The sequence below is a fragment of the Haemaphysalis longicornis genome, unplaced genomic scaffold, assembly GCF_048455015.1.
Source record: "Haemaphysalis longicornis isolate Haplotype H1 unplaced genomic scaffold, Haemaphysalis longicornis Haplotype H1 scaffold_6, whole genome shotgun sequence".
Lineage (NCBI taxonomy): Eukaryota > Metazoa > Arthropoda > Arachnida > Ixodida > Ixodidae > Haemaphysalis > Haemaphysalis longicornis.
In genome coordinates this window covers 69,770,776-69,793,805 of record NW_027526407.1, presented here as the reverse complement: position 1 = coordinate 69,793,805, position 23,030 = coordinate 69,770,776, and the positions used below count along the sequence as shown (strand labels likewise).

The 23,030-nt window shown below is 48.3% G+C and overlaps 2 protein-coding genes across 3 annotated transcripts in view; one reads left to right on the top strand and one right to left on the bottom strand.

Moving 5' to 3' along the window:
• LOC144142897 (uncharacterized) overlaps positions 1–8,877 on the bottom strand; it is a 31,086-nt gene extending 22,209 nt beyond the window's left edge. Inside the window, exons 1-7 of one of the 2 annotated variants that reach the window (XM_077674726.1) lie at positions 8,513–8,877; positions 7,527–7,651; positions 7,367–7,453; positions 7,254–7,299; positions 4,185–6,292; positions 1,870–1,989; positions 696–723 (exon numbers count right to left, since the gene is read on the bottom strand). In XM_077674726.1, coding sequence (XP_077530852.1) covers positions 696–723; positions 1,870–1,989; positions 4,185–6,292; positions 7,254–7,299; positions 7,367–7,453; positions 7,527–7,651; positions 8,513–8,633 — 2,635 coding nt within the window. In that variant the 5' untranslated portion in view covers positions 8,634–8,877. The remainder of the gene's footprint in view (positions 1–695; positions 724–1,869; positions 1,990–4,184; positions 6,293–7,253; positions 7,300–7,366; positions 7,454–7,526; positions 7,652–8,512) is intronic. The other variant, XM_077674727.1, reaches the window with a different exon arrangement.
• A 97-nt stretch (positions 8,878–8,974) lies between these two features.
• LOC144142899 (NADH-ubiquinone oxidoreductase 75 kDa subunit, mitochondrial-like) lies at positions 8,975–22,851 on the top strand. Its single transcript, XM_077674729.1, has 7 exons — positions 8,975–9,671; positions 10,596–10,913; positions 12,338–12,545; positions 15,352–15,617; positions 17,616–17,921; positions 19,836–19,991; positions 22,454–22,851. The coding sequence occupies exons 1-7, from the start codon at positions 9,012–9,014 to the stop codon at positions 22,754–22,756; spliced, it is 2,217 nt and encodes a 738-aa protein (XP_077530855.1). The 5' UTR covers positions 8,975–9,011; the 3' UTR covers positions 22,757–22,851.
• The last annotated feature ends 179 nt before the right edge of the window (positions 22,852–23,030 follow it).

Genomic DNA, 23,030 nt, shown 5'->3' with positions numbered 1-23,030 from the left:
TTGCATTATGCCTGACCTACGGAGTGCACTCGCAAAGCGATTTCTTGTTTTGCAAACAGCCCTATCTGCCACTCGCCAAAACACTCAATGCACTAAAAGGATTCGCATACACAGATTTGTTTGCTGATACGTGCTTAGTAAGTAGACACAAAAACGTCTATGTCCAGCGTAAGGTACAGTCATGGTCAAACTAAACGCGATCACAAAAAACATCAACCAGAACACACGAATAGCGCAATTTCTTTCCACGCAACTCGAATTCACGCTTGGCTTAATTACAGTAACATCGGTGGGAATGTGGCTTTCCAAATATACCGATTGCGCGCAATTCCTTTACCTCTATGAACAGTATTTTCCGATTTTGTGTGTTCTGGTTAATATTTTCCCATTTGCGTTTCACTTGTCCACAAGTGCACATTGCGTCACTCTTGCATTACTAAAACCTTTTGGCATTAAAACCTATTGGCAGAGCTGAATATTGTTTAGGACCCCGTTAAGTCTCCGGCGTAACCTTGTGACCGCTGCACTCGTTACTTGGTGGTTCAGTTCCACCTTCCTTGCACTAAAGTGTTCAAGGAGTGCGAAAAGTGAAAGTCTGAGCCCTCGGCACCACTAAATTCCCCAAAAATTGCCTCCTATAACATTATTACCGGCAGGGGAATCACATTAACTCGTCAGCAAAAACGAGCACTCACCTGTGAGGGACGAAACCTTCCGACGTTGCTGGAGGAAGGAGACAAAAACAACAAGAGGTTAAAGATCCCTGAAGCCATTACCGTAACTTTGACAATGCATGCCAGACTACAATTAAGAAGAAGCACTGCGAACATGTTTCCCCTCCTTTTTTTTTTTTTATAAAAAAACAGTACTGCACAGAACCAGAAACAGCTTTAAATGTTCGACTGAAAAGACAGCGCCTACGGTTCGAATTCGTAGACAATTTGTTTAAGCCCTTAAGTCCCACACATTAAAAAAAATATCAATGGCTTTCATCTCCAGCTAGGGTGACGACGATATCAAACAGAATGGCACATCAGATGGCATTGCTTGGTGCAAAGCCACCAACCGCACTCATAGACAAACCTCAGTAAAATGCTTCAAACTTGGGTTTAACGCGTTGACAATAGCAGCTCACGACGGGATAAGTCGGAGCACCCATAATTCTTTCCTCTCGTTCACATAAAAACTTTGACTGATTGATTGATTGTAGGGTTCAACGCGCCGACGCAACTCAGGCGATGAGGCGCGCCGTTGTGGAGGGTGCCGGGTTAATTTTGACCACCTGGGGATCTTTAACGTGCGCCGAAATTTCGTACACACGGGCGTTTCACATAAAACCTTTCCCCTTTCCCATGATGGCTCCGCTACATTATTATTTAACGGTTCGAATGCACTTTTGCAGAACAGCTTAATTAACTACAACATTCTGCCTCACTCATTAAAAACTGAAAATTTAAATAGCAATTTAACGTTATCTGTAACAAAAACCCATACAATACGAAGGCAAGACATCATCCATATGTGCACCTCACCATGCATTTAACACCTAATAACCAAACTCACTGCCGGTTAATTTCTCGGGATTTTCTTGCCAGATTCAAAAAAAAAAAAAAAAAAGGCTGCATTGAAGTTCAACCTCAGAACCGAAAAGACAGTTTTTTTATTGTATTGAAATGGCAATCCCATGCCTGATGCAGCTAGCATGCCAATGTTTTTACGCAAAACTCAGTTTTTAAGAAAGTGTTGACTAGGAACAGCTAATCACACCCACAAGATGTAATCTGCAGTGGATAAGAGGATTAAAAAAGGTTGAGTCATAAGACAACAGAGCCTCCCAGCTCCCAAAAACCTCGTAACAAAATCCCTCACCAGCCAGGCAGTGTGAAGGCTGGCTCCCAGGCTGAAAACCAGGAGCGCACAGCAGGCCATCAGCAGCGGCAGCGAGGGCACCAGGGGCCACTCTAGGGCCGCTTGGAGTGGCTCCGGAACCTGCACCACACGTGCACTGGGTGTCACTGCCCTGCCACTGAACACATACACCCAAACACAACTCCACAAAGTGCACGCAGTTGAACTCGGGTATTCCAAACTTGAAAGGAACAGAAAATAACTCAGTGCAATTTGTAATTTTAAATCAACACTTGGATGGAAGCTTGTGTGGTCCAAAAAAAAAAAAAAAAAAAAAAAACACAAGACAACAATCATACTGATATTGGCTATGAAAGTTTATAAAAACAGAGACTCCCACAACTCCGATACTGGAGCTGACATGCCTGTTTTATACAAACTTTCGAGGCCGCAAAGCGCCCAACGCAATGTTGGCCACTTTGTTAAAATGGGTTCAACACTGTTAGCTGAACTCAGTGGGCATGAGAAAACACAATATTGCGTGAAATTCATGTCGCCGAGAATCAGAAAAGACGTCATCACCCAAAGCATCGGCAGTCCCATTCTGCCCGGCACAAACTAGACCAACGCGAGGCCACTGGGAGGTAGGACATGTGCTGCGGCAGACGGTTGCGAGACCAGCTGTTGTTCACAGGCCTCCACACTTGTACCATTTCCTTCTCCATGCAGCCAATTTCCAGCAGAATCTTTTTGTTTGTGTGTGTGTGTTTGTTTCCTTACACCTTTTTGTGAAGGGTGAAGGACAGGGGGGACAGCTGTCTACATGGTTAACTGCATGTGCACAAACACCTGAGCTCTGAGCAACATGGCACGTTTATTATAAAGTTCAAAGTATCCATGTTCTGGCACGAAACTGTAAACTTCTGCATCTAAGTCTCTTGTGCACAATGCAAATTTGTCCTTTTTTGCTTTCCTTTTCTTAATTTTTTTTTTAAAGCAAAGCATTAACATACAGATGCCAGACTACAAATTTAAAGGCTTGCTGAAAGCCAGCTCCAAATAGGGCCACCTATACCGTATTTACTCGCGTAATGATCGCACTTTTTTTTTTCAAAACAATTGATGCAGATTTAGGGGTGCGTTCATTACGCGGCGTAAATTTTTCGCGAAAAACTTTTGAGCACAGAAAAGGCAAGCAAGTTGCGGGTCAGAATTTTTACAATAGGTCTCATGAACATAATAAAAATAATAAAAACATAATAAAAACTCCGCACACCGCCGCCAGCCACTTTGCAAAGTGACGCAAAATGCAATGTTTTCAAGAATAACGGAATGCGCCGGAACGAGTTTGCTGCGAGGTGACAACAGGGTAACCGATGAGTGGCTGCCGCTGTCACAGTGCGGGACCTCAAACCAGATATGGGGGCCGACGCAGCAAGCCGAGCGCGTTTTCTTCTTTGTCTTGCGAGTACATTATGTGCATTTAGTGAGAGTTTCTTCCTCATCAATATTGAACGCATGCTTGTCGATATCGCTAATATCAGCAAGTCTGCCGCAATAACGTAGACATGTCTGCTTTGAAAGGAAACGAAACCAAGGTAAGCACGATCATCAGCCAGACTTGGCACACATATGACATCTGCTGCGGCAAGTTCAGAGTACGTCCATTTGTGCGGGAAATTAAAAAAAATCGAATTTTGACAACAAACTTCAAGGGTGCCATCATTATGCGAGTACGATCATTATGCGAGTAAATACCGCATTTGTGTACTTTTAGGCAAATGAACAGTGCTGTACTGTCAAAAAAAAATCAGTTTCTTTCTTTTGGCTACGACCCTTTGACAAGTTCTCCTCTCCTTATCTATACCGCTAGAGCAGCCTTTCACTGTAAATTCACTGCTATCATAAGACAATTAGGAATGGTATAGAAAAACCAGCAATTCTGATATATACAGACAACCATTTGGGTTTACCATGCCAGCTCAGATCACCGTATCATCTCGCTCTTGTCTAAGAATCTATAAAATTTCAAACTTTTCTTTTAATCCCTGCACAGTCTCACGGTGGCACGGACTCCCACAACCCATTTCCTTTTTTTTTTTTCCAAACAAATGCCAAATAAAATTCTCACACACGACCCACACTCCATTTGCTGACTTGTAGAGTTCTCAATCACCCTTGGGAGCAAGCATGTCAGAAAGAATCGCTTTTCGAACTAATCTCCCCCATGGATGACCAACGGCCTAGGGGGTGCAAGTAGTCACTACACAGGTCCTTTTAAAACAGTAAAGCCGCAGCCAAGCCTATCTGCACCCGCCACGGCCAAAGCCACTCACCAGTGCCAGGACTTGCCAGAGGTACTCCTCGAGCACCTTCCAGTCCATCACGAATCCGCTTGGCTCGTCTTCTGTCGGCTGCGTCAGCTTCTCGGGCAGGGGGACTCCCGGGGGCTTGGCCAGTCCATCTGCCGGCAGCAAGGAGGGAGGCGGCTCTAAGGATTCGCCCACCGGAACCGATGGAGTGGTGTGCGCGTCCAGCGTCTCAGTAGCTCCGATTCCCCCTGCACTAGATTCCGACGGACTTGCGGTCGACGGAGCCAGGGAAGCCGCGGGGTCAGACTCGGATCCCGGCAGAGCGGACGAAAGGCCTTCTTTCAAGAAAGCCGACTGGACTTGCTGCGGGTCCAGGGACTGTGTTACCACGTTTGATGGAACGGACCCACCAAGGTAGTCTGGCCCGGGAGGTTCCTGTTTGAATTGGTTGGGTGGCACCGATGACGGCGTTGGCGAGGAATCTTCCACGGATGGTGCCGCCACTGGTTGTTCCACAAACGGTGCGGTCGTGGCCGATGCCAACGGTTCATCCACTGTAGTCGAGGCACTCCAAGCATCGAGGGGTGGCAAAGCAGCCGTACTTGAAGAATCCTGGAGGACTGATTGGGACACGGCTGTAGAAAGGTCGTCCACCAAGTAAGCCTGTGGTGCGGACAAGGACGCAGTGGACTGACCAGCAGGACTCTCACCGGGTACTGCCTGTGGGGACATTGACGCAACCAGGGAGGAAGACTCGGACTCTTGATGAGCAATGGAAGACAACGAAGGCAAGGAGGGGTCTTCTTGTACGGAGGACGTTTCTTCTGGCAGCTGTGGCTTCACTTGTGGCACATTTGAGGACAGCGGAGAAGGTTGACCAGCGAAGCTGTCACTGGGTTCCTCTGCCTGCACGGGTGCTGAAGTGGCAAGGGAGGCTGGCTCAGACTCCAGATGTGCGGTGGAGGACAAGGCAGGTAAGACTACGTCTTGAGCAGAGGCAGTTTGTTCGGACAGCGGTGGTTCTGCTAGTGGCGTGGTTGAGATTGAAGATGAAGGTTCATTTGCGGAACTTTCAGCGGGGCCAGTTTCAACAGAAGCTGCTAAACCTTCAGTGGTTGCTGAAGAGGCGTCTTCAGAGAAAGCAGATGGAACGGATTGCTGCTGTTCTAAAGACGGCATGGCTGTGTTAGACGTCGCCAAAGATTCATCTACAGGACTTGCGCTGGGACTCGCATCCGGTGCAGCCACGCTAGAAAACTGTTCAGAAGACAGTAGTGAAGACGCATCCAAGTGCTGCTCCGGCAACTCAGCAGACATGCTGAAGGCCGCTTTAGACTCATCCGCTGTTTGACTGTAACCGTAACTCGTCTCTTGAGCTATCGAAGCTTCACTTGTCGATGTAGACAACTCTCCCAAACTAACGGTTGGGGAGGTGCCCTCCGTAGAATCAACTGCCCCGAACTGTTCCAGTGGTGGTGTGGCCGCAGTGGACGCCGCCGCCTCATCCACAGGACTCGCATCAAGGCTCGTTTCCGATGGCAATGACGTCTGCACTTCCTTAGACGCCACAGGGGAACTTTCCACCTGGTCGCTTTCATCAGGCGTCACCTCTTCCACGTGCCCGTCGTCATCATCATCATCTCCTTCTCCGGGGATTGGCTTTGGCTTCTCTTCAGCTTCTTCACCTTCCTCCTCCTCCTCTTCCACTGCACCTTCATCCTTTGATGCCTCGCTATCAACTTCCACTGCTTCTGAGGACGAACCTTGCTCATCGGCTTCCGCCGCTTTCACACCGGTATCTTCACCGGTGGTATTTGTATCAAACATTTCCGTTGTGCTGGCCACTGGAAGGCCGTCCAGCGGAAGCTTAGTGTCTTCGCCCACTGGTGAACCAGGCTTGGCACCATTCGGGGCACGAAACAGCGGCAACCCGGTGTACGGCAACGCACCAGGACTGTCTATACTGGCCTGTAACCGGGTGGGGTCATCGCTGGTGTCGGTGGCCTCTTCAGTGGCATCCACATCGTCGCAAAATTCACCGTACATGACGGTACCGTGGAGGTTGCAGCTCCTTGTGATGGGCGAGCTGGGCACGGCATCTGTGAGCATGGGCTCCACAGTGGCTTTCACCGCTAAAAACAGAGGCACGTGCACAGGGGTTAGGTCGTTCCCAGTGTATTTCTAGACCATAGAGTGCAAGCAAAGCCATGCAGAAGAGGCAGCGGCATGCTGATACGGTTAAGTACTAAAAGCAAAATGACGCAGACCGGCACCGTTACCAAACTGCTCTAAAGAAGCAGGACATTAGAGAGAGCAGAGCAGAGAACCGGTCCCAGTATGGTACCCGGTAGGGAACCGGCACCACTGCACACACGCGGAGGCGGTGAAACCGGTTGTGCCAATCATGTACCGGTTGTGTTACTAGGACCGGTTTTCCTCTGGCTATAACTCTATTAGTGCACTGTTTCGGATAAATGCAAGCATAGCCCCACGCCTTTGATCGCGCAAACGTCATTTGTTTCTTTCCATTGTTTCCACCCTTGACCGCGCCAAGATTTTTTTGTTGTTGTTGTTGGTATAGTAGCAGCTGTGTGTTAGACAATGAAAAATGTGTGCTTGATACATCTTTGCTGCTCTCTAGACACGCCATGGAGTGTCACAGCATAGGCCCGTTTTTAGCGGCATTTGTGTCACATATGCGCCGAGTGCTCAAACCCCTGACTACACCCAAACTTTTGAGAATGCATTTCCCCGGATTTTGCAGATGAATCCTACACTAAGTATGCTAAAACTCCCGCTGAAACTGCAGTGTGCAAGATTCGCTCCCACATGCAGGCACGTTGGCACCCTAAATTCGTACTTATAGGTTTTAACTTAGCGCAGAATCAGAATGACAAGCTCCTTTGCGCATGCAAGCTCTTATCAAAAGTAAAGCAGTAGCTCTTCAAGGATCAATGTTGCCCAAACACCTCTTTGCATTTTAGTGCTTTGAAGTTAGAAGTATAGCATTTACGTATGGTTATACGTTACCTTGAGCAAGCCCTTCTACAAGCCAAGCAAGTTTCAATTACAATGAAAAGTGGATAATATTACCTTCAGTCACATCGGTTGAAGATGCCTCACTTGAAAGGCCAGGAATCTAAAAGTTTGTAATACAAAATCGTTAATGAAATTCCTGTTGTCACTGCGTTTAATCGTTCAATTACCTTGCCTTCCACAAGATCAGCTTTTTTCTTAAATTGCTTGTCAATTTTGACGAAACTTGCTGTAACATAGCCTCGTTGATTGCCAACCTGGAAAGAATTAATGCAGTCAGACCGACAAGAATTCACATCTCCACAGGCAGAGTACGGCACAACAAAGTACCTCCACGTGAAGGACATCGTCCTCTCCCATGCCATAGACAGTGACCCTGTCATTTCTTTTGAAGTTTACGTAGTTCTCGTCAATGGCCCGGTAGTCCTGCACTGCGATTCCTTCCCCTATTTTTTCTGAAATGACACGCAGAAAAACATTTATTATTCTACTGAATACATATTCAGAATACGTGTAGAACAATGCTGATACCAGAGGCATCCAGATTACAGTTTTGTAGATGTGTTTTGGAACCCAATGTACGAAGCAAGCGTGGTTTCTTGTACTGCGTTTGTGTAGGCAGATGTCGTTTTATGGTATTACTGCAATTTTTTTTTAGGGGGGGTAGGGGGGGTTAACAATGTACACCAGTAAGTGGTGTTACTGAAATTTTGGGGGGGTTCTTACAATGCACCCCCGTAAGAAACATCTAAAAAGCTTTCTCGGCTCGGATTTCGTGGTACTGCCCTTTTAAATGGAACAGGGAAAAGTAGTCGCAAGGTAAGCCAAGACAACACAGCTTACAGTAGCTAGCTGAAACCGTTACCCGCCCCAAGCTTCGTGATGCTTCAGCGCCTCTTGCATAATCCGGTCACGGTGCGCGCTAGATCGGCGAAAACACTTTGGCGTTGAACGAAACGGGGTAGAATAATTGCTACAGGGCACGCTGAACTTTCGTCTGGAACATCGCGAGCTAGGAAAAAAGCCGGCAAGGGAATGCGAGATACGAGTAGCAAGCAAGTCCACCCTTCGGTCACCCAGTATGACGACGGCGTCAAAGGAGTTTTTGCAAACACACCAAAACGGCTAGAAAACGTTGGCCAGTTTCTCACGAACACATCCACGACCCACCACACTGTCATCGAATCAAACGGCACACTCGAAGGAAGGAACGTTGCTGGCGAAAGATAGGACAATATGCGTGCATTCGAGTGACACAGCGGCAGTCAACCGAGACACGCATACACTTGAAGCCCGCATCTCCAGCCATATCTTACCTTGGCAATTGCTGTCGACGCACCAGATTCGTTCCGGCAGGCCCGATGCTCCAGCGAGCCTACTTTCACATAGTAAAGTTAGTAAGAGCGCGGCGCAAGGAAAACTGCTGGCGAGCGCCATGCTCCCGGTTGTGGTAGTACACGTCAGGGGCAACGGAGGCAGCGCCGTCAACAGGAAAGATATCGGCCGCACTCACAGCTGATCCGCCGGCACACAGATCCGTGAGCACGGCACTTTAGGGGTGACGAGAAAGCTGGCAAAGATGATAACAGCATCGAATCAGGCTAGGTCAGTCACTAGTTGCTCAATTCACAAGCAGAGAAGGAAAAAGAAGAAGCTCCGACTTCTTGCGGAGCTTCTTGGGCCTGCTGCTACGCGGCCAATAAAACGACGGCGCAGGGGGCGCTGGCGTCAATGTGACCTCCATAATCTTCGTGCGGTCCCAGCCGGTGAGCCCGGACGGCTGTAAACAAAATCCTCCCTGTTCTGTGTGTAAACATGCTTCGCGTACCGCTTAATCAGGGCCTACGGGCCTCTTTGAGGCCCCTAGCGCAAAACTCGCGTGCCCTGCGCACTGCCGCCTGCCTGCCGCAACAGCAGAAGCAGCAGGCGAAGCCGGAGAAAATCGAGGTCTTCATCGACGACAAGCCCGTGCTCGTCGATCCTGGCACGACGGTGCTCCAGGCGGCCGCGATGGTCGGCGTCGAGATCCCGCGCTTCTGCTACCACGAGCGGCTCTCCGTGGCCGGGAACTGCCGAATGTGTCTGGTGGAAGTGGAGAAGTCGCCCAAGCCCGTCGCGGCGTGCGCCATGCCCGTAATGAAGGGCTGGCGAGTGCGAACCGACTCGCCCATGACCCGCAAGGCCCGCGAGGGGGTCATGGAGTTCCTGCTGATGAACCATCCGCTGGACTGCCCCATCTGCGACCAGGGCGGCGAGTGCGACCTTCAGGACCAGTCCATGGCCTTCGGCAGCGACCGCAGCCGCTTCACCGACGTGCACTACTCGGGCAAGCGCGCCGTCGAAGACAAGGACGTGGGCCCGCTGGTCAAGACCATCATGACCCGATGCATCCAGTGCACGCGCTGCATTCGCTTCGCCAGTGAGGTCGCCGGTGTGGACGACCTCGGCACCACCGGTCGCGGCAACGACATGCAGGTGGCGCCTTCAATTTCAAATACCCCTCCCACAGACTTCAAGATTTGAGGTCGATTGTCAATTTGACAGAGAGGGCAAACGCGGGGTTCGCTAGTTTACGTAGTGTCACCAGAGCTGCTTTCACTTGTGGATCGCACCTGGTGCTGCTATGCGCTGTTTCGTTTAAGTTAGCTTAACCAGTTACGGGGAAATGAATGAACTCGGTGGCTGGAAATCTTTTGGAGAGGCTGGATGGTTGGTTAATTGACTCAGAGCATGGAACATACCCAGGGGGGATTGGCCAAGAAGCTGTCTGCCAACGACATGCTGGTGCCTGTGTTTTTAAATGCCCCTCCAGACGTTGAGGTCAAGTTTCACTTTGACGGAGCTGTACCAAGGGTTTGTTTAGTTCATGTTGCATTGCCAGAGCTGTTTTAACTTGTAGAGTGTACCTGGTGCTGGAGTGCTGTGGTGTTTAAGTTAGGCAACCCGACTGCGAGGAAAAGAATGAACTTGTAAGAGTGGCTGCTTGGGCGAGTTGGTGTGACATAAGGGTTCTAGAAAGCACGAACCATCGACAGGGGTAAGAGAAAAAGAAGATGCTTTGTGTCGTCATCTTTTTCTCTTCCCCCTGTCGATAGTGCACGTTTTCCCAAACCGTGAAAAGAACGAACTGGACAAACTTGCAGTGGAAGCATCTGGAAAGCTTCAGGTGAGGCCTTGAGTAGTTAGTCAGAGCCAACATAACACTGGCGCATACCCACTCTGGGGGATTGGCCAAGTCAGACTTTTATCTTATTGGGGAAGAAGGTTAAGAATTGAAACTAACTGAAACATGTAAAGTAAGGAAGACCTCTGTCATACAGTGAACTTTTGGATAAGATCAAAGTGTAATGGACGTGAACAAGCTGATGATGATGATGAAAAACCGATTTCGCCACCCAGGTGGGTACGTACGTGGAGAAGATGTTCCTGTCGGAGCTGTCGGGCAACATCATCGACCTGTGTCCCGTGGGCGCCCTCACGTCCAAGCCGTACTCGTTCGTGGCGCGGCCCTGGGAGACGCGCAAGGTGGAGAGCATTGACATCTTGGACGGCCTCGGCAGCAACATCGTGCTGAGCACGCGCACGGGAGACCTGCTCCGGGTCCTGCCGCGGCCCAACGACGACATCAACGAGGAGTGGATCTCGGACAAGACGCGCTTTGCCTACGACGGCCTCCGACGACAGCGCCTCACCACGCCAATGCTGCGAGACCGGCAGGTGGGGGGGTGGAGCATCTACTATGCAATCTCAAAGTGTGACAACCGTGTAAAAGAAAAAGCCCGATGTGTGTTTCATCCAACCAGTGCCTTGTGATCCAACGCAGTATTGGTTATTAATAGTAACGTAAGACTCTTCGATACGATGCATCTTGGAGGTGAAATCGCTTCGGTGTGTAAAACAGACAGCCCTTTTAGCTGAAGTGCATTGGTGGAGTTTCTCAATCCTGGAGTGCGATGCTTTATTGTTTGCATTTATTGGTGCTCGAAAAACTGCGCTGGGGTGTTAAAAACGCAGGAGAAACTCCACCGCTGTGGCGTTTACGCCACATGGTGCCAGCATCTATGGCAAAAGGTTGTGGGGTTCTATGCAGCTTCATTTGTGTTTGTAATCCAAGGCAGAACTTTCGGGTGTGTTAATGAAAATGTGCTAAGATTTTGTTGAAGTGCTGCGTCAGCTTCGGAATAACTTAAGCTCTGCTCTCATATACTCTGCATGTTACACTTGTTCATGCTTTTTTCTTCATCTTCTTCTACGTAACCTGCTAGTAAGGCATGATGCCTTCTTGTAAGCTGACAGCATGAAGTAGAGAATAGTGTGTCAGTTGTGGGGAAGAGCATTAATTGCTTTATGAAATACACACCATCATGCTTCTATTTTCGGCAAACTGATTTCGCCACAAATGATACCATACAGCACGTTGCACCATTAATCAAGCCACTTCAAAAAACGTTTTCGAAGGCGAGTTGCTCGCTCACTTGCACTCTAGTTTTGCACAAAAATTTCACTTTATGGCCCCCTCTGTGTAACACCAAGTTGGTGACCACACTTTTACCTGGTTATTTGGTCCAATACAATATTTTCTGTGGGAGCTCTATTAATAGTGGAAGAAGATTATGTCACGTAACCAGACATGCTGCAGCGTGGTGTGACATGTGCGATGGCCATTCATGTAGCCGATGTACAGGTGCCGTCATAAGTAACCTGAACAAGGATTTGTGAATATCGCGAAATATTTGTCTTGCTGGTTTATGACAGCCGTTACCAGTTTACAGGAAGCTTTTTCTCTTTTAAGGAGGACTCCTTTAAATGCACAGCCAAACAGCCAAGCAGTTTCCAGAAGAAGAAATTCTAGTAAATTCACGAGACTGTGTTCCAACTACTTTTGACGGCACCTCTACACCTACAATGTGTATGCAAACTGGCAAACATTTCAAATGTCTGTGCATGAACCCTCCATATGGTTCGTGTACACGTGTAAAGGGCATTGTGTCACGTTATGAACTTGCTGGCAGAGGCTGGATTTGTGACGTCTTACCATTTCGTGCGTTATGTACGCGTGGGACAGACAGATTTCTGTAAAAAGTTGCCTAAGAATGCTCACGCATTAGCACCAATATCACGCTGGTTCGCCTTTTCTGCAGGGCTTGCTGCAGCCATGCAGCTGGGAGCAGGTGCTGTCGGCTGTGGCTGACCGCCTGTCGGCTGCAGCTTCGGCTGCGTCTCCAGATGGCACGGGGGGCATTGCTGCCCTGACGGGCGCACTCGCTGACGCCGAGGCCCTGGTTGCGCTCAAGGACCTATTCAACAGTTTGGGCTCGGAGACTCTATGCACGGAGGAACGGTTCCCAGGTACGACATTCCATTTCGAGATAGGTACAAAAACGACACTTTTGATCTGACACAAAACATTAATTAAACGTGTCGATATGCCGTGTTCCACCCCTGAATTGACCTACAAGATACCAAACCACCCTTATTTACGGCAGGATGCATAGAACTGGGTTGAGTCAACATTATAGAATAAAAATTAATGATAGGTACCGTCAAGAGCAAAAGGTTATAGACCGCGAAAGCCGCATTTTTGGGTTATTTCTCTGCCATGCGGCAGCCCAGGGCATTACGTACGGTATTCTTGCAATACCTGAGTAATCATACGACATTTCACGTGTATACCCCTGTTTGTGGGCTACAACTGGAAGAGAGAAATAACCTAAAATTGTTATTTTCGTGGTTCGTAAACTTTTGCTCATGGCTGTACAAGCCTGGCATTTCCGGTGAAATGCAGAACATCCATTAAATGTGTCGATATGCCGTGCCCCACCTCAAAAACAACTTGAAGGATACTAAACCACTTTTATTTACAAAAAATAGTGTGTGCAGAATTGAGCTAAGAGAACATTTTACACTAGGAAAAGATCATGGATTTTGAGGGAAAAGAAAGTGGCAATGCTGGTGCTCGAACTCAGTGTGTTCATTCCAAAGCCTGCGGTTCTACCCGTTAGACTACCGAGGGTGAACAGCAGGGTCTCTTGGCAGTTTCTCAAAACGCAGAGCCTCATTGCACCCTTCGTTGTCTTTAGTGGATGAACCCGTGTTTTTAACCATGTGACTTTTATCCTTTTAACCTTCATGGCAGATTTTTATCACTCATTTCTTACCGCACGTAACCTCGGGCCTTCCTGGGAACGAGGGCGGTTCTAGAGATTTTCCGCTATGTACCGGGACTCTTGCTGTCCCTGGTGGGGCAAGGGCCTTGCTCTGAGGCTCAAGGCATCCTCTATGCCTTCACATCATCATTTTCACTTTTCATTGTGACCATCTGCAAGTTGTAGTTCGAGGCCCCTTTACGCCCCTCTATTATCTGTTTATCTGCACCTACGGGGCAGAAATTTGGAGGCTCACTAAGAGGGTTCAACTCTAATTGAGGACGACTCAGCGAGCAATGGAACGGAAGATGATGGGTGTAACATTAAGGGACAAGAATAGAGCGGAGTGGGTCAGGGAACAAACGCTTGTTAAGGACATATTAGTGGAAATTAAGAAGAAATAAACGTTGGCAGGGCATGTAATGCGAAGGCAAGATAACCGTCGGTCATTAAGGGTAACAGAGTGGATCCCTAGAGAAGGCAAACGTGGCAGGGTGCGGCAGAAAGTTAGGTGGGCAGATGAGATGAAGAAGTTTGCGGGGATAAAGTGGTCGCAGCTAGCACAGGACCGGGGTAATTGGAGATTAATGGGAGAGGCCTTTGCCCTGCAGTTGGCTTAGGTAGGCTGGTGATGATGGTGATGATTAACTGTTTCAGTGTACATCACGTTCACCCCATCAGTAGCTTTAAAGGGGCCATGGAGACAATATGCAGCTTTGTTTAATTTGAAAGAACTAATCTTCAGCGCCTCACTCTGTTCCATTGCAGACAAAACACATTTTGTAATCAAAAGAATGCAAGAAGTATTGAAAATCTTTCAAGTTTCGCGCTTCAGTGATGTGTTATGGGCAGGGGTGATGTACAAGCCAGCACTAATAGTGTAATTTTCAGTGCGTTAACTGCACATCGGCATTCAAGCGATGCGATCAAAAAGAACTACAGGCCCCCTTACAATCGTCCAGTCGTGTCTAATACCCCTGTCGCACGGCAGATCTAATGACATTTACAGCAAATGTCATTCGCTCTAAATGTCATTAATTCGGCGCTACACGGGTATAGTGAATGACATTTGAGGCGAATGACATTTAGCAGCTAACTGAGGTTTGGGAGCTCATTCAGCAGCCAAATGAGTAGCCTCGACAGCAGTGGCGCTTCACTAGAGAAAAAAGTTGAGTACGTAATAAATCAAGGAATACTGTCTCTAGAAACTGTTAGTAAACTTATATTTTCCTCGTCGTGTTGTTTTTTAAATAAAGACAAACAAGTGCTAACAAGAAAAAAAATCTTGTCTCCAGTGCGTGCGTTACCCTAATACGGATTTCTTGCGGACTTTTCTTGGCTTGTAATGTCTACTGATGTCACCTAAACCGGTAATTTTCTTATTTTTATTTTAAAAGATAATCCTTTGTTATGTCCTAAAAAGATGTTACATATGAAAACATTCTAGGTGCAGTTGAAATATAATTTTGCGGATTTTGCGAGCTCGCTAATCATCAGCTCTATTACTATCAGATAACATTTGTTTCGCCGTGTAGACCCGCACAGCCAAACCGAATGTCATTAACAGCTAATGTCATTCACTTTGAATGACATTAGATTTGCCGTGTGGCAGGCGTATTAGCGATGGTTCAGGTTGGCAGCCGTTAATCATAACAAAGTCATAACAAAGTTGCCAAAAAGTGGCTAGGCAGTCGCCACTGCTTCGCATGTTTTGTTCGAAGCTTGCCATAAAATTGGTTTAACATTGTTAATTGGGACGAAGCAGTCGTTCTGCTGAACCAAACTTGTATTTTTTCTTCACGGAAGACGAAACATTGGAAAACTAAGCAACATAGACTTTGCGCTCTTTGGCGTCAGGCACCCCTGCGCCACTAAAACACACTGCTACTGCTGCTAGCAGTTGCTCAGAACAATAGCGGTAGTGTTTGAAGTGAACCGATAGGTGGCGCCGGGTTCGCACAGGAAGTGGGGGGCTTGTACCCATGAGGGAACGGGATCTCGCCTCCCAGGTACGGCGGACGTGCGCGCCGACTACCTGTTCGGCGCGGGACTGGCGGCCGTAGACGAAGCGGACTTGGTGCTACTTCTCGGGGCCAACCCGAGGTGGGAGGCGACGACGCTGAACGCGCGCATCCGCAAGAACTGGCTGCACAACGAGTTGCGGGTGGCCGCCCTGGGGCCGCCCGACATGGACCTGACGTACGACTACGAGCAGCTCGGCGACAGTCCGGCCACCCTGCAGGCGCTGGCGGCCGGGTCGCACCCCTTCTGCAAGGTGGGGGGTGGAGGTCATTGTAGGGGAGAGTGTGGTGGTATGTTTGATGATGATGGTTGGTGTTTAGTGGCACAAGGCCTGCTAGGGCAAAGAGTTATTGAATGACAGTGATGTAAACGTAAATACTAAATTAGGTCAGCAAAAACAAAAGTGAAACGAAACAAGAGGTAATGAAGAGAGTTGGTGTATACGGTCAGGATGATTGTGCATGATATGTAAAGAGCTGTAAGAATTTGACGTCTTTCAAAAACTGAAAAACACGCTTGATAGAAAACGTTGGGTTGTTGCCAAGAAGTATGGTGAATGTAGCTGGATGTGTTGTCTGTATAGTTCAGGAAAATGTTTGCATCGTCTGGTGTCAAGTGCCTTGCATGTAATTGAGATGTGAACTACAAATAGGGCCTTTTGGAACTCCAGACTTGCTTGTTTTGGAGCATGGTGTGCTTTTTTTTTCTCGAAATGTAAATCATGAATGATCAGTGCACATGAAACGAGACAAAAAGGAGTGATGGACTCTACAATAAGACACGGCGTGAAGACCAACAGGATTCTGCTTGATTAGTAGTGGAGCCAAGCGCAGCAGTTCAAAGACTGTCTCCAGATTAGACGTTTTGTGGCTTGTTTCTTGTGCACTGATCGGTAATGATGAATATTCAGCAACTCGCCTGACTCGCAGTCTTTTTGAACTACATCTCGGAGTGTATGTGAGGAGGTCACAACTTATTATCATCATGGCGATTGCCAGCGTTTACAAAAAGTGCTGGTGACGATTATTACAGTAACCTTTGCTGTACACATGTACAATCATTGTGTAAATTTTCTAGGTCATGCCAAACGTTTCTGGGCTGAAAATATTTCAAAGCAAAAAGCTTGGCACTATAGTGTGACCGAATTAGTTTGACACTCATATATTAGTAAGTCACAATGTATTATTCCTATGGTCACCACCAGCATTTACAAAAAGTGCTGACGATAATGATTATGATAAGCCTTGACACATGTATGTTCAGTCGGTGTCAAAATTTCCTAGGCCTATTGAAATGCTTCTGGGCCACAAAGGATTCAAAGCAAATGCTCAACGTTCAAGTGGGACTGAATTAGTGTGTGACATTAAGAAAGAAATGTCCTTTGCCAGCTTTCCAGGCAAGAAATTTCAGTTTTACCCAAGAGGTGAGCTTTTATTTTGAATTCTTTCAGCTTATTAGCCCTCAGCATGGCCTAGAAACCTTTGACAAAGACTGCACATCTCGGCGCCCCTTCATTATCAGCAGCGTTGTCTCAAGATGCAGTCGTTCCACACCACTGTTCCAGTCCCAATGAGAGGTAGTTTTGCCCACATGCAGACAGACAACTTCTTGATGCTCTCGAGGAGGCAGGGAATGTGCTTGGGTGGCACAGGTTGAGTAGGAGTGGTTTACCAGTCTACCAAACAGAAAGGAGCCTTTGTTCTGAACTGGACATCAACCAACCTCTGATGATGATGGTTATGGTGATCTGGCACTACTCTGCTTCCGTAGGTTACCTGGTCTATCATAGCACATGTTGTCACCCTGCACTGAATATCAACCGACCTCTAATGATGGTAGTGATGATGATGACGTGCCACTTCTCAGCTCCAATGGACTTACCGGTCAGTCGGGGCAGACATCTATGCTGGACGTCATCTGCCCTGCTGCTGATGATGATTATGATGATCTGGCACTTCTCGGCTCGCGTAGATGTAGTGGTCAATTGGAACAGGTGTTTTCGCCCTACAGTGGACATGATCTGCCCAATGATGATGATGATTGGAACAGGCGCATTTGCTCTTCAGTAGACATGGTGTGCCATTTGATGATGATGATTGGAACAGGCGCCTTTGCCCTACAGTAGACATGGTGCACCCGATGATGATGGTGATTGCTGGAACAGGCGCCTTTGCCCTACAGTGGACACAATGCACCCTGTGATGATGATTATGATGTGCCACCTCCTTCCTGGCCTCTTGCCTCCGCACAGGTCCTGGCACAAGCGCAGCGCCCCCTGGTGCTGGTGGGCAGCGTGCCGCTGCAGCGTTCGGACGGCGCAGCCGTGCTGGCGCTCGCCCGCCAGGTGGCGCAGCGGGCAACGGGAGCGGAGTCCGGCTGGCGGGTGCTGAACGTCCTCCAGCGGACTGCCGCCCAGGGAGCGGCCCTGGACTTGGGCTTCCGGCCAGGCCCCGACGCGGTGCGCCAGGTCAAGCCCAACGTACTCTACCTGCTCGGAGCTGACGAAGGGGCCGTCAGGAGGGAGGACCTGCCCGCCAACTGCTTCGTCGTGTACCAGGCAAGGACTCCCTCTGGCCCCGCTTCTGTTCGCGGCAGGAAGGGATCAAAGCAGGAGGCTTGCTCGTGCGTACACTCTGGCGCTGCTTTTCAATTTGCAGCCTCAGTGGTAGACTCTCCACACTACAAGATTTTATTGGAAAAGTTAAATCCACCGGATTGCATTTTGGGGCAGTCGAGAGCCAATAGTCGAAGAGCCCTATTGTGTGAGCAGAGTGGTGCAAGGGACGGAAGTAATGACCGTAATTGGTCAATCATTTAGTCCACTTGTGCATTGTAACCAACTAATTACTGTAGATTTTGTACCTACTGCAATGCTGGGACAGCTGAAGAGTTGTGATGCTGAGCAAGAAGAGGTTTTTGAAGTGTGAAGATAGGCGTGTGTGCAAGCTTTGGGCTCAAGTTAAAAAGAACGGTGATTTGAATTAACCTTTACCCCTCTGTTACTTTTCGACAGCTGCAGTCCAGGCTGATGCAGGAAGTCGATGCTGGGCGCTGTAGAACTAAGCTTGTTGCAGCGTACTTGCCAACAGATGCAAGAAAAATACCCGGCACTGTGACTGAGCTTCGCTTTTTTTGGACCTATTATGGGATTGTGCAGGTGGTCGGGCAGAAGAACAATACCTAGAATACTTTATTTCAACACAGAAGGGCTGGAGTGTACTGGAAGGGTTGGAGGACTACACCGGCCTAGACAGTGCGGGATTAACATCAGTTCATGAGGTTTCTCGGTCGTTGTCAATGGGAGGGTGGAAAATAAGAGATCCGTAGTTAACCCTTGTGCACTGTGGCTCAGTGTCATGCCAGCCAGTTATGGTTAGCTTTGGCCAATTTTGGCTCGTTTCAGCACTGAGTGAAATCACACTTGCACTCCAGCACAACACCTATACTGCGGCGTGCTGCTACACACACAGGGGCGGTATTCTCGTAACTGTCCCTTTTGAAAACGTCCCTTTTGCGTCCCTTTTATCATGACGTACTTCCGGTTAAGAAGTGGTCGTTGGCAGTATGGAGAAAGGTTGGCAGTAGGTTTGCCGCGCTTGCGTTACGTCAATTCCGGTTGTTTGCTTTTAGCCAATCAGAGCTCGCCAAAAGGGACACTTTTGAAAGGGACGCAAAAGGGACAAAACTCGAGAATACCGCCCCAGATTTGATGTGTTTGCACCCAATTTGGCTGCAAACTTTAATGTCACTGAGAAGGGAACGAGCAGTTAACCTTCTTTGCTTCTTTTGATTTGCTAGGCCTCTGTTTTATGTGACCCCATTCGAACCTCTCCTGCTCAATGGCTACACAAATGGTACTCTCACAAATGGTACTAAACTTACTACCACCGTTGGATCACCAAAGTGTACAACAAGCTCATAGCAGACACTCGTCAAAAACTGTTACTGATGATGTACCTGGAAAGAGAACTCACTCTTAGGGGAACAGAACTCATTTTATATTTTATATATTTTGATTGTATATATTTTGATTGTTGCAAATAATATTCAAGATATGAAATATTGTATGTTGTTGTCTCCTGTCTGTTTTATTATGAAACATTGTGAACCTTTGTATCAAGGTGTAATGTATATGTGTTGGTTGTACGCTTGTTCTTTCACTAAGTTCGATGTAAGCTTGTATTTGTGTTTTTGTTCGATCATGCTTGTTGCTGCACCTTGCCAAACTCAGGGGCAAGGACCTTTGTCAAGCTGCTGCCTAGTGGCTTTTTGTCCTTGCCCTAGCATTCGTGTTGTTCTTTGTTAAGAAGGCTGAATAAATTAATTGAATTGAATTTTGGCAGGAATTGTGCTGCTGACGGGTTCTCTCCTGTGCATGCCTTTTCGTGCCCTTGCGCTCCCAAAAATTAACGGTGGAAGAGAGGGAGAGAGAAGGTGGAGTGGTGTCCCTGAGCGGTCGGTGTGTGCGCAGGGCCACCATGGTGACCGGGGTGCCGAGCTGGCGGACGCGGTGCTGCCCGGAGCAGCCCATACGGAGAAGCAGGCCACCTACGTCAACACGGAGGGGCGGGCCCAGCAGACGCTGCCCGCCGTCAACCCACCCGGCCTAGCTCGTGAAGACTGGAAGGTGACCGCGCATCTACGTTTTCACCCTCACCGGTTTGAGCTATCCCACGAATGGCTGGCGAAAGACTGAACTCAAAGCAGGGGAAGACAGTTTAACTCAATGTAGGGACAAAATAAGGAAATTTGGGGATGAAGTGGCCGACCACAAAATTGACTTCTCCGGAACGGCCATCCTCGATAGGGAAACGAACTGGCGGAAGCGGCTTTTCCTTGATTCGTGGCATATCCCACGCACCCCTGGGAACGTTAATCGCTCGCTTGGCACTCTTCCTTCGGTGTACACACACGCATTACGTGCTGCAGCGAGGGGCTTTGTGTGAGGCCAGCAAAAGTGAAAGACTAGAAACGCAGTTGCAGCGTGGCCCCAGTCACCCCTGAAGAAGAAGCCGAGCGGGCTTCGAAACGTCAGGTTTTGTCTATGTATTGGTTGGAGCATAATTAAATCTCAGTTCAGTAACTTCCCAACCAGACAGAAGTCTGTCAAAATGTTCACCTTCAACATAGAGTTTCATACTAATATATACACGAGAGAGAAATATGACACCAGTGTCTAGGCAGGCTGTGCTTCGTCGACGGTGCCGTCATGTATGTTCCACTTGTCCTTGGCGTGGCTCATAAACAGGCTGAAAAGTTGCCTGTGGCTGCAAAGAAGCAATATATAATACTATTTATTCTAAATGATTATTTAGATGTGTTTAATTATGAACAAAATCGGGTTACACAAAAATTTTACTCGTCAGAAATTAATTAGAAGCTTTATGCAAGACAAACAAGAAAATAATGTTACTTTTCTTTGTTGCTTTTGGCTTCAAGAGAGAAAATAAGCTGTATGGCTAGCCAAGTCAAGTAGGTGAGGAACGTCGCTTGCTGCTATGGTGGTATCCATGACAGCATGCGACTGCAGCGACAGATTTCCGTCTAGCATATATTAGTATGAAACTCTATGGGTGCAGAGGACAGATTACAAAAATAGCAAGACGGCAATGGCTGGAGGAATTTGGGGGAGTCCTTGTTTCATCACTGGACACGAACAAGCTGGTGATGATGATGGTGGTGGTAGCTTTCTAAATGCCCAGAGGGGCACAGTACAGGCAGGAATTGAAGCTCGGATTTGGTGGTGTGTATAAATGGTTCCTACTCCCGTGGCTGTTCAAGCGAGACCGGCTGCTCCCCCAGTCGTTGCTCTGCGTGCGAGAATAATGTGCAGTGTGTGTGAAATGTGACAGAAAAAGAGGCAGGGTGTGTTTTTGTTGTGAAGTCTGATGCCGAGGCTTGGCGTGACGCCAACATTTGTCCGTGCATGCATTGTGACACATTGCAGCTGTCATCATAATGCTTCCCACCTTGAGTTAGCGAGGTCTGTAACAATGTGCAAGTTGCAATAGTGTTTGCCATAAGAGGCGTCGGTGTACAAAACTGCTCAGAAAAGATGTACTTCGAACCTGGAGGTATTAGTTGAAGGTGTTGTGTGCCACTGTGAAGACAGAAATTCCCTCGAAGAGGTCTCCCTTTTAGCAAGGAGTTCCTTGCTGCAGCTCCAGATAAGTTCCGAGAATGTCGCAAGCGAAGGCAGTGTGCAGTGAAAACAGCACCGCAAAACTGTTGCCTATTTTGTTTTAAAGGGAGGGCGTGGGTCTTAAAACGATTGCTTTTTAACTTTTAAGTGAACTCTGAAACTTGTCAGTCTTGGCTGCTTTTTTTCCACCGATTTCAAATATGCCACTATTTTCTGGGTCAGTCAAATATTACCCGAGATAATTAGAGATAATCGGCCAGTTTGGGAGGAACAACGGACAAGAAAAACAGTGTTAGTCATTAGTTCCAAGCAATGCATCAAAAAAATGCTTCCTATGGTGCATTCACCCGGATTCGTAGTATCAGGAAATATGAAGATTACAGTTTTATGCCTAGCATTGTTTTGTCTAACCTGGTGCGTGCCGTGTGAAAGGTGAATGTGTTCGTACCGTGAGCAGAGCAGGTGCATGTCAGTTACAAAGAACTCTGATTCTGGGTGAGCTGTTCATGGGAAGCGTTGCCAACGTGCCTATCTTAGTAATGCGCCCTGAAAACCAACAAAACGGAAGCGAAGAAAGAGATGCCTCTTCAGGGGCTGCAGTGCTCTCTCTTGGCTACTTTTAGTATCAACGCCAGGCTGATACTGAATTTAGTCAAGAGAGGCTGCCGCAGCCCCTTTGGCGAATCACTGCTCCGCACTTGAGAGCTTTCACATTGAGCGAAACCGGTTCAATTTTTTAAGTGCAAAGCACTTTATGGGCTCACCTTGTCGTAGCTCGCTAACGGTCGATGTCAAGCGACTGCCGAAATCAGGCGGCGCAGCGAGATAATGGACCCAAGTAGAGCCCGGCGTTCCGTCCATTATGGCGAATCACTGCTCTGCACTTCCGACAGCTTTCGCATTGAGTGGAACAGCTTCAATTTTTTTGTTTATGCTCTCCAACCCAGGTCGTGCGTGCCCTGTCGGAAGTGCTCGGAGCACCCCTGCCCTATGACAGCCTGAGCGAGGTGCGGGGCCGCATGAACGAGCTGGCGCCCCACCTGACCCGATACGGGGAACGACAGGAGCCCGGCCCCATACCGGACGACGATGCCGCCGCAAAATCCGCCGAACTCTCGGCCCAGGAACCGCTGAGGCCACAGCTGCTGTCGCTGCGGGATTTCTACATGACGGACGCCATTAGCCGGGCGTCGCCCACCATGGCCAAGTGCGTCCAGGCCGTTGACCAGCAGGCATCCCGGCCCTACTAATGTGGCCGGCGAACGGCCAGCGAATGGCCACGCGTGTACATACATAGGAGATGTCAGTGAATGAGTAATAAAGGCCTATTGATTTGCCCCCCTTACCTCCACCTTTCTTTGCCTCCATTCCTGTACCACCTGGAGCTTGTGTGTTTCGGAGATCTCATTTGCTTCTGAGCTCTCAATAATGGGACCATAAAAAAAAGCATGCAAATATGCTTCGTTTTAAGATTACCGGGTGACACGTGCATTAGCATGTCACCCAGTGCAAATTGATTTTTAT

What these genes read in the sequence shown, in the direction of transcription:
- LOC144142899 (XM_077674729.1), top strand. Translation starts at nt 9,012, where the DNA reads ATGCTTCGCGTACCGCTTAATCAGGGCCTACGGGCCTCTTTGAGGCCC. An exon ending in GGTCGCACCCCTTCTGCAAG is followed by an intron (nt 15,618 to 17,615) that starts GTGGGGGGTGGA and finishes GCCTCCGCACAG; the next exon opens with GTCCTGGCACAAGCGCAGCG. An exon ending in ACTGCTTCGTCGTGTACCAG is followed by an intron (nt 17,922 to 19,835) that starts GCAAGGACTCCC and finishes GTGTGTGCGCAG; the next exon opens with GGCCACCATGGTGACCGGGG.